This window comes from Corylus avellana, chromosome ca5 (assembly GCF_901000735.1).
Source record: "Corylus avellana chromosome ca5, CavTom2PMs-1.0".
NCBI lineage: Eukaryota > Viridiplantae > Streptophyta > Magnoliopsida > Fagales > Betulaceae > Corylus > Corylus avellana.
Window position 1 is genome coordinate 10,516,580 of NC_081545.1, and position 12,067 is coordinate 10,528,646.

The window sequence follows — 12,067 nt, forward strand, 5'->3', positions numbered from 1 at the left end:
GCGCCAGTTTGGCGCGTCAGAATTTTCTGACATGCTATTTTTTAGCACTTCAGAAAATATTTTCTGACGTAGCATTTTTTGCACGTCAGAAAATGCTGACGTGGCAAAAATTATGTACTATTTGCCACGTCAGAAAATAGCAATTTTTTTGTTGTGCATCAATCATTCTAGTAATATTATCATGCATAAATCATTCTACTAATATTAATATAATAGCCATATTAATTTTAAAAAAATAGAACATACAGAATACATTTATTTTATAAGACCCGCAAACCCCACATGAACCCGGCCTCACGAAAAAATGGATTTCATTATCTGTACATCTAGAATATTAATTTATTTACTTTCTAATTAATTTTAGGTATATTGTATGTATAATGTGTTATATAAGATAAAAAAAAAAAAAAAAATGATATAACTTAAAATTTAAAAATTTATCTTGCAATTCTTGATGTGTCCTGTGGTGACACGTCAAGAAGCATACCTCGGGAAGGCGCGAGTCCAGCCTGGGCTCAGCTCCTTCTTCTTCTTTTTTTCTTCTTTCTTTTTCCTTACCTCTCTTTCTTTCTCCCCCGCGCATGCCACAACCTCCTCCCCTCCGCTACTTTTTTTTCAGCGCCGACCATATCTCCGTCTCCGTCACAGTCACACGCATTCGCTCACCTGCATTCTCTCTCTCACTAGCTAGCTCGCTAGTGACCGGGCGTTCTCTCTCTCACCCTCTCTCTAGCTCTTAGTGTTTCTCTCTCTCACCGGCCGTCATCACCGCCGCTCCTCCCTCCGGCGATTCTCCAGCCTCTCCAGATCAGGTATATATATATATACATAGTGTGTTATTGCATAAAGTATATATATATTAATTGATTTATTTATTTATATGTTATATAAATAAATAAATTATATAAATATATAATTTATAGTGTGTCTTATTATATATTATTGATATAGTTATATTAGTAAATTAATTTTACATGTTAGCTAATTAATTTATTTGTTTGAGATATATGTTTTGTATGGTGGGAATATTGTTTAATGTATGCAAAATTACGTACGTATATTTTTTTAAAGTAGGTTTTTTTGTGCAGGTTTTTGCATTTAGATTTAAACCTAAATTTTGTATAGGTTTTGCAAATGCACGTTATAAGAACAAAAAAAAAAAAAATACCAAAAAACTTGCTTAAACAAAAAATAATAATAATAATAATAAATAACAAATGCATTGTATATGGTCGTTAATTTTTGTTTAGATTTTGGAAATGTAGAATAAGCATGTAAATGTTAAAAAAAAAAAAAAAAGAAAAAAAAAAAACAAAAGAAAACAAATAATATAGCTAGCTGGATTTATTTTATCTATGGTCCCCATATATAACAAATGCATAAATGTTATAATAAACAAAAAAAAAAAAAAAAACAAGGTCCCCATGTATAACAAATGCATTTAAATTTGGACCTTAATTTTGTTTAGGTTTTGCAAATTTAGATTATGTAGATGTTATAATTAAAACTAAATGCATGTGTTTATTTGTTAAAAATAAACAAAAAATTGAAACGATGTAATTAAAGAAATACACTAAAAAAAATAACAACTAACTAACTAACCTAGATTTATTTTATTCAATTAGGGTTCTAGTAACTAAAGCTATGGACAAGAGTTGGATGACAAAGCCTAGATGTACGAGGGAATACAAAGACGGGTGTAGATTATTCGTGAACTTCGCAGTTATGAACTGTACAATCCCTGAAGAAAAAATTCACTGCCCCTGTAAGGGGTGTCGTAATAAGCAGCGCCACCCGCTGGGTTTCGTATTTGACTACTTGACAAGGGGTAAAGGAATAATGGCTATATACGGAAACTGGTATTATCATGGTGAGAAGCTTGTACGGTCTCCTGTGGCACTCTCTAATTCGACTACCACGATCACAGATGCGGGTATAAGCATAGAACAAGGTGAAAACATGCACGCAATGTTGCGTGATCTATTCGGCATGGATGGTGTCTTGGAAAACAATTGTGAGCCTGAAGTGGTGGTGCAAGGGAATGAAGAAACTGTGAATAAAGAAGCCGCTGAAGGTGACATACTAAAGTACTACAACTTGCTTAAGAAGACAAAGAAGTCACTTCATAATGGGACCAAACATAGCAAGCTTAATGCTACTGAACATCTGTACAACTTGAAGTGCGTTGGCGGACTTAGTAACGCGATATTCTCATATTTCCTTGAGTTCATCAATTAGTTGCTGCCTGCGAGTGATGAAGCTTTGCTGGTTAATACATATGAGGTGAAAAAGTTTCTAAGGAACATGGGCCTCGAGTATGAGAAGATCCCGGCGTGTCGAAATGATTGTATGTTATTCTGGAAGAACAATAAGGATTTAGATTCATGTACCGTTTGTGGAGTATCTAAGTAGAAGGATGAAATTCATTTGGATAAGGATGGTCAACCCATATCATGGACTAAGAAACGCCCGGTCAAGGTGTTGCGGTGGTTTTCACTCATACCACGACTACAGAGGCTGTTTATGTCAGAGCATACTGCCCCTATATGAGGTGGCATGCAGAAGGCCGAACTAAGGACGGTATATTGAGGCATCCAGCTGATGATGAAGCATAGAGGGCATTCGATAATTTACATCCAGACTTCTCAGCGGACAGCAGGAACGTCATGCTTGGACTAACCTCGGATGGATTTAATTCATTTGGGAACATAAGCACATCCCATAGCACTTGGCCTATAATGCTTGTACCGTACAACTTGCCTCCTTGGACGTGCATGAAACAAACGTCATTTATACTATCCCTGGTAATCCCAGGCCCAAAGTCTCTTGGAATTGATATAGATGTCTACCTTCGACCCTTAATTGAGGAGTTATAGGAACTATAGACGGTAGGTGTACACACATTTGACGTCTCCAAGAAAAAGAACTTTGTGTTGCGAGCGTAGTTGATGTGGACAATTAATGACTTCCCGGCATACTCAGATTTGTCCGGGTGGCCTAACAGGGATGAGAAGGCATGTACCTGCTGTATGTACTCAACAAGGTCCAAAAGGTTAAAACACGGCAAGAAATCTTGTTATATGGGGCAGATGTGATACTTGCCCATGGATCATCCGTGGAGGAAGAACAAAAGAACATTTGATGACAAGCCAGAACTTGAATGTGCCCCCGATGTGCTAAGTGGAAATGAAATTCTTAGACAATTAGAAGATATGACATTTGGGGATGAGAATGCCTGTAAGGCAAAGACGGATAATAAGAAAAAAAAAAAAAACAAGAAACGAAAGAAGAGTGGGCCTACAGAAAGAGGAGGAGAGACTGCTAATGTATTGTGGAAGAAGAAAAGTGTTTTCTTTAAGTTGCCATATTGGAAAGATAATTTATTACGGCACAACCTTAATGTCATGCACACTGAGAAAAATGTGATGAACAACATATTTGGCACAATACTGGACATTCTAGGGAAAACGAAGGACAACCTCTAAGCCCGCACAGACTTGCAAGAAATGGGGTTGAGACATACATTTCATCCGTACACGGGCGAGAATGGTCAAACATATATGCCCTCAGCTTGCCACACGATGTCTAAGGACGAGAGAACACATTTTTTGAAAGTGTTTTAAAATGTAAGGGTGTCAAACGGATATGCCTCGAACATTTTCTGATGTATACAACTCATTGATCGTACAATATCCGGTTTGAAGAGCCATGACAGTCATGTCATTATGCAACAACTTCTCCCTATTGCATTGTGTGGATCACTACCAAGTAATGTGGTTAGACCACTTGTCGGGATGTCTGCATTCTTCAGGGGCCTATGTTCAATGTCATTGACACAAGAGGATATGGACCGACTAGAGGGTGACATTTGTATCACTTTGTGCTAAATGGAACAAGTCTTCCCCCTAAGTTTTTTTACCATAATGGTTCACTTGGTCGTGCATCTTGTCAGTGAATGCCGACTCGGTGGACCGGTACAGTATAGGTGGATGTATCCGGCAGAGAGGTAAAATAACTTTACAATTATTCATCAATTTGTTTTCCCACTATTATAAAACTATCACTAACTGTAATGAATGAATTACGTTCATATGTAAGAGCTTTGGGAGTTTAAATTTAATGTGCGCAATAAAACGGCTCCTGAGGGCTGCATTGCGGAGAGCTACATAGCAACTGAGTTGGTGGCATTCTGCTCGATATATTTAGACAACGCACCAACATTTCATAATAGGGCTCAAAGAAACCTGAATAGTTCAAAGGGGGCGGGAACACGAGTCATCCTCAACCGTGTCACATTGACACAGATTCACCGATACATTATGTTTAACTTGAACGAGTTCTTTCAACTACGAACGTAAGTTGTGTTAGTAGTCTATGCAACTTCAATATCACCTTGTACCCTTAGTTGTAAATTATAATTGAACTAATTTCGTATTGTAGGGTGCACATTGATACACTTAGGCGATCATGTGATAGGGCGTGAACGACGGAGGATCAGTTGAAAATCCAACATCATGAGCTGTTCTGCAATTGGTACTGTGACTACGTAAGACTACCGTGATGTTTAACTATTACCGTCCGATTATATTTACTTATGGTTCATAACAATTAACAAAACTAACTTCTTTATTGTCAATTGTACGTAATATACTCGCAGGTCAATCGATTAGACAATCGACACAGGAAGGAAGTAGGTGAGAAACTGGTAATACATTGTAGAGGGTCGAAGGAGACAGCTACCAGATATAACAGATATGTAGTTAACAAGAAGTTGTTTCGCACTCTTGAATTCGATGCCGAAAAGAGGACGCAGAACAGCGGCCGGTGCGTGCTGACTTTTGATGGCGAAACGTACTATGGGAAGTTAACGGAAGTAATTGAGGTGGAGTACTTCGACAAGATCAAGTACTTTCTGTTCAAGTGTGATTGGGCGGACAATACGAGAGACAGGGGGTACAAAGTAGACAAGTATGGCATGATGCTTGTCAGCTTCAAAAACCTTGTCCACTGGGGCCATCAAATTATTGATGAGCCGTATGTGTTAACGTCACAAGTTGACCAAGTCTTTTACGTCGAAGATGAAAAGGACCCTGATTGGGCTTGTGTTGTAAGGACTAAACCTACAAACGTATACGATGTTGGTTAGGGTGAAGGTCCTGATAATAAATGTGCCAAGTACCACGAGTGTGAGCCACTCCCATTGACCAATAATAATGAAGTGGATCTGCAGGATGACATTGACTACGTCCGACCAGACTTTGATCCCATATAATCGTATGTGGTTCAAAAAAATAAAATTATACATCAAATTCACATTAATTGACTTGTTTTCTGTTATTTCTTTTTAGGGAAAAATACACTTTACCCCCTGAAGTTGTACACCTCTGTTGATTTTACCTCCAATATTTTAATTTTTTCAATTTACCCACCTAAACTTTAATTTTTTTTCAATTTTGCCATTCTGTTAAAATTGTCTGTTATGTTGGACGGAATCTCCAACACGTGCGCTGCACGTTCAAGTCCGGTGAAAATGTTTCCTGTAATGCCCCTAACCCCACGCTGTATGGAAAACCCACGGCTGCTTCCTCCACGTGGTAAAGAAAAAAAACAAACAAAAAAAAAATATAAGAAAAAAAAACCCTATCCCGTCGCTTTCCCCCCCAACCCCTAACAGCATATCCTCCACGTGTTTTTTTTTAAAAAAAAACAGAAGAGATAAGGACAAAACCCTACCCTGTCGCTTTCTCCCCAACCCCACACAAACCACTTTACACAAGTGTGGTGCCATCATCAAATGAAGTGGTCCAAAATCTTCTCCACGGCTGATTCCGTCTTGGTCATCTTCAGAATACCCAAACGAGGTAATCAGCGTCTTCATTAATTTTTTTTTCCTAGCTTTTCCCCGAAAGCAATGTTCCTTTTCCTTTCTTGTTTGGGTAAACCGATTGTTTTCAGAAATTGGGATTTGGGTAAATGTTTGTTTGTTTGTGGATTGTGAAACCACATGGTATATGGCTTATTTTTTGTGGATTGTTCCTTTATGTGCATGTTAATTTTCTGTTGGGTCGTTGTTTGGTAAAAGATGTCTTCCTCAAGCCAATTTTCAAGTTCTGAGTCAATGCAGAGCTGGGCAAGAAACGCACCTGGACCTCGCAGGTTTGCTATTGTGAGCGTCCCACTCTCGTCAGAATAGCCCAAACCAAAGAAAATTTTGGCAGGAGGTTTATTAGCTGCCAAAATTGGAAGATAGGTAAAAAATTTGTGTTAGGTTAATTTTAGGTTAATTTTGGGTGTTTCGCTTGTATTTTTTTTTATTTTTTAGGGTTTTCGTAATAAATGTTTGAGATTTGTTTAGGTAAGATTGTTTTAGTAAAAATGTTCATTGTTTTTTATGTTTATGGTTAATTTTGGTTGTTCCTTGTGTCTTTTTTGTTTTTTTTTTAGTATTTTTTGCTTCTTTAGGGTTTTAGTAATAAATGTTTGAGATTTGTTTAAGTCTGAATGTTTTAGTAAAAATGTTCATATTATTATGTTTTAGGTTAATTTTGGTTATTCCTTGTGTCGTCTTTTTCTGTTTCATGATTAATCCAACCCAAAATTTTACAGATTGGCAGAGAATGTGGTTTCTTTGACTGGGTTGATCCTGAACCGTGTGATCATGATAAAGTAATACTAAATCTTTTGAAGCAGAAACATGACCATTTGGTGGCAGAAGTGAAACGATGTCAACGGATGGTTGAAATTGAGGTTGGGAAGGTGAAGTCTGAAATGGATAAAGAATTGCGAAGATTATGTCAGAATTGGAGAAAGAAGGCCAACAACTTAAGTCAGTAATGGCTGATGAAATTGCCGGATATCGTAACGAAATTGAGATTGGACAGATCAAATTCCATGCAACAAAGAAGAATTACGAGACAATGCTAGTGTGTTCATGGGTCATTTTAGGATTGTACTTGTGCATCATTTGGTTCAGATTTAGTTCCAAACCATTGCATGAAAGCACAGTTGGTCGAATGAAATTGGCTTGATGTGTGGTGTGGGTGTCAGTGGCCGACATTCATCATTTTGTGATTTTGTATGTCTTCAATTGACATGTTATTTTGATGTTGTATGTCTTTATAACGTGTTTATAGGACGAACGAAGTAATGAATGTGTAGTAATATGTTATATTTGACGTATTTGTGTAATTAAGGAATTCTATCTTGAACATGACTTGTTATATGCATTGATGAATGCAGCTTTGTCATTGTGTTGTTTAATGTTGGGAGTGAAAACTAAATTTTAAGTAAGTCTTGCTACACCATAAATTAGCAATTAAACATAGATTGATTTGTAATTGGTATCATAATAGGCTATCATAATACCAAAATAAAAAAAAGTATTTCAAAATACAAGTCAATTGACAAATTACTTGAAAAAGGTTAAAACTTTGTTCACATCAAAAAGCTATCATCAAATAGTCCTAATGTTTCCAATTGGGCTTCATCATCATTTACACCATTGATTCCAAAAGTATGGAAAAGAGTTTCAAAACACATACAATATCACAAATTACATCAATAAGGTCTTTCAAAGCCTTGTTCACATCAAAAAGCTATCATCAAATAGTCCAAATGTTTCCAATTAGGCTTCATCGTCATTTACACCACTGATTCCAAAAGTGTGGAAAAGAGTTTCAAAACACATACAATATCACAAATTACATCAAGAAGGCCTTTCAAAGCCTTGTTCACATCAAAAAGCTATCATCAAATAGTCCTAATGTTTCCAATTAGGCTTCATCTTTTTCTTCTTGGCTTCCATGACTCCAATGCCCTTCTCTATGGTTGTCACAATACGTTTGCCTTTGGGTTGGGTTTCTGCACGACTAGATGCAACCTGACCTGTAAGATCAATATGGATAGGTACACCCGGATTTATGGGAGTGCTACGGCAAATTCCCTTCAACCTGTCTGACTATCGAGTCCTTGAAGCAGGTGGGCCTGGGGGTGGAACCTGTCTCATAGCAACTGCATTATCACTAATCGTACTCTTCATTTAAGGAAAAAAAAGAGTATGGAATATATTAAAAATAATAAAGAATAAGGATATTACACAAATTCAAAGTACGGTGAGGTATATGCACAAAAATACGGCTTAGTAAAGTACCTTTAGCACAGAAACATTGGCAGTACCTTCTGGGCCACGACTAATACCAACTAGTGGACCACCACGGTTACACGCGTTTGTTGCCTTCTTATATCAACCAATACAAACAAAACAAACAAATGTCAACTACGTACATATTATTGAATAGACAAACATGGACTTGTTACAATTACAACTTATTCAATTAATCTTTTGTGGTCCCCTCTTTCTTTGTGTAGGTTTAGTCATTGTACTCTTGCTCGAACCAACGGTTTGTGCCTATCAAGTAAGTGAAACTAAAAATTAAAAAATAAAAGCAATAAATAAAAACACAATTATGACAAGTATAGAATTTAGTAAAAAGAAATACATAAAGTAAAGAATTCAAACTCCTATATAAATAACTTACACTTGATGCAGGCGTGGTAGGTCCTTTATAATTGGATGCCCCACTCCTGTTGGTTGGACATGCCCTTTTGTTATGTCCCAGAACCTTACACTTAGAGCATTTCATCCTTGCTCCAAATTTCCTCATTCTATTTGAATTTTTTGGATCTCTACTCTCATCTGGACCCCTCTTTCTTTGCTTCTTAGGTCTACCCGGCTGCAATCTTGAGGTAGGGGGTTCCAAATGGTCATGTTGTGTCTTGATCCATTGTTCCTCACTAGGCATTGGGTAGATAATAGGGCCATATGCCTTCTTATACCTTTCTATTGTATAACACTCATCCACATAATCCTCAGGATCCCCGCAATCATATAGTATAGCACAAAATGCATGAGGACATGGGATACCGGTAATTTTCCATTACCTACAACCACATAACTTCCTTCTCAAGTCCACCACAAATTGTTTCCCAGTCGGACAAGTAACCTCAAACATGTTTTCCCCAGCATAAACTGCAACACAATCTGATGCAGCTATCCCAATTTCTTCCAGCTTCGTGACTATCCTAGGACATAACTTTCCGGTCAATTTCTCAATGCCCTCTCTTTTAGCTTGGTACCTCCTCATTAGTTTTTTCCTTATCATCTCAAGCATTGTCAATATAGGTTTGTCACGGGCTTTAAGAATATAGGAATTGAAACACTCACAAATGTTGTTAACAAGGAGGTCACACTTATAATACTCACTAAACCATGCTCTTGACCAGCAACTAGGATCCACTCGGTTCAAGTACTCGTAGGCATCTTTGTTCATTCCCCTCAACCCCTCCATATATGCAGTAAACTCTCCTTCAGTGTAAGCAGACGCTGCACCCCATAGCATTTCCTTCAATGCTACTCCTTTATGCCCTACATTTTTAAAGTTGGCATAGAGATGCCTAACACAAAACCGGTGGTCTGCCATTGGAAGCACTTCATTCAATGCAGGTATAAGGCCCTAGAAAAAATAAACATATGAGACAATATAGTTAGAATGAGGCAAAACAATTTTTTTTTTCCCCCCTAAACCCTAAAGAATAAGAAATGAGAAGGTAATAATTCTTACCTTATGTCGATCAGAAATAAATGTAGGCCTAACATGCTGATCATGTGTCCCAAGATCTGAGACAAGGGTTTCCAAGAACCAAATCCAACTGTCTTTCGTCTCAGCTTCAACAATAGCAAATGCAATAGGGTACATGTTGTTGTTGCCATCCCTACTCACAGCAGCCAAGAGTTGACCTTTAAATGCACCTTTAAGGAAGCATCCATCCACCCCTATTATAAGCTTATACCCCTCTATAAATCCTTTCTTCATTGTAGCTAGAGAGAGGTATAATCTTTGAAACCTAGGAGGCAAATTAGGGTTTGGTCTCTCAACCTTCATCATGATACAAGTACCCTTATTGGTCTTTCTCAAGGTCTCACAGTAGTCCCACAACCTACCATATTGACCCTCCAATTTACCATAAATTTGTTTCCCAGCTTTTCTCCTAGCCCGATACATTATGCTCGGAGTCACATCAACCCTCCATTTTTCCTTCACCTCATGCTGTATCACTTCCAAAGGCATGTTTGGTTGAACCTTAAACTTCTCAATCAGTTGATTTGCTATCCAAGTGGAGTTAACTATTGAACTCTTGTATTTCCTACCACAAACATGTTTAGGTTGCATAGACCTAATTTGGAAGGATACTTCGTCCTCCATCTGTCGTGCATACACTCGGTACCGACACTTATCATCTCTACACACAGCTATACACTTCATTCTTTCATTTTTTTTGAAACAAATGTCCTTCCCCCTTTTAACATTATATTCTTTTACAGCCTCCCTAAACTGTTGTATGTTTGGAAATCTCATTTTAAGCTTCAAAGTTGGATCATTTAGGTCCACAACATGGAAGTCACAATTGGTAGGGAGAGATGTTGCTTCATCTTCTTCATCACTAGGTATAGGTGACACTAATATGTCACTTCTACCCATATCTGAGTTAGTGTCATTATCCTCCTCATCATCTTCAAAACAAATCATTTTTCCGACACTATGTACCTTATGACTTCCATCAATATGTTCCTCCTCATCCTCATCCTCATCCTCAACCTCAACCTCAACCTCATCCTCACCATCCCCACTAGCACCAGCACCATTACCATCTTTAAAGTGTATCTTATCCCTATTAATAGTCCCTTTCGATGGACCAACCCCATGGTCACCATCATCCACATCAACATCAAATAGATCTTCATTGTCATTAAGTTTATCTGCCCAGCAGGGGTCATTCAAATCGACCCTACATTCACCCTCATCATCATCATCACCATCGTCATCACCCTCACCACCTTCCCTCTCTACAAAAGATTGTATATATAAATGCACAATGTAATACTAGTATGACAAGCAGCCATGTACATAACATCATGGTCAGATGTTATCAGGTACAACCCATCATCTAAACCCTTTTCAGGGTGTTTAAAATACATCAAGTCTCCTGACCCATATCCATACTCTTTTAACATATCTTCCAACTCAAAATAAGACAATTTGTCAGGGTCATAACTCTCGTGGTGGACTACAACCTCACCCCCCACATAAACCCACCCAAACTGTCGATCGAACCTACCCCCGTACCGCACCTCAAACACCAAATTGGAAGTACCCATCCTGCAAGTGAATAAGTAAAATGCAGTATTTAATCAGATACAAAATATTTAGGAAGACATTTTATATGTTTCAGTTAATCCCCATTATCTCTTATCCCTAAACAAATGAACAATTATATGCTTAACTTTACTATATAAACTCTATATACTTAACTTTAAATTTAATTATAACTTAACTAAAACCCTAACTCAATAATTAATCCAAACGTGTTACACGTTAACCATTCCCAAAACATTTAATCAAAAGTAACACACACATCTACACTATTTTCCCCAATATTTAATCAAAAGTAACACACACCTGTACAGTTTGTAGGGAAAAGCTGCAACATTAAAATTGCAACAAAGTCACATGGGACCACTAAATGAAATTGCAACTCACGTGCACCCAACGTTACCCTAAACAATTAAATATCATGTGGAAGTAAAATGGCCCTACCTAGGGTTTTGTCTTTTACCAAACAATGACCCAACAAAAAATTTTAATGCACATAAAGGAACAATCCACGAAAAATGAGCCAAATACCATGTGCTCTCACAATCCACAAACAAACAAACATTTACCCAAATCCCAATTTCAGAAAAACAATCGGTTTACCCAAACAAGAAGGAAAAGGAACATTGCTTTCGGAGAAAAGCTGGAAAATGAACATTTCTTTTTGGGAAAACAAAAAACGCATGCACCCAACGTTACCCAAACAATTAAATATCATGTGAAAGCAAAATGGCCCTACCTAGGGTTTTGTCTTCTACCAAACAACGACCCAACAGAAAATTAACATGCACATAAAGGAACAATCCACAAAAAATGAGCCATATATCATGTGGTCTCACAATCCACAAACAAACAAA

The 12,067-nt window shown here is 37.5% G+C and overlaps 1 protein-coding gene across 1 annotated transcript; it reads right to left on the reverse strand.

Moving 5' to 3' along the window:
- Positions 1–8,936: 8,936 nt before the first annotated feature.
- LOC132181751 (uncharacterized) lies at positions 8,937–11,215 on the reverse strand. The gene is made up of 3 exons (XM_059594989.1): positions 11,011–11,215; positions 9,621–10,903; positions 8,937–9,512 (listed from the first exon to the last, which is right to left on the reverse strand). Exons 1-3 carry the CDS (start codon positions 11,213–11,215, stop codon positions 8,937–8,939), a joined length of 2,064 nt encoding a protein of 687 aa, XP_059450972.1.
- Between the last annotated feature and the right edge of the window lie 852 nt (positions 11,216–12,067).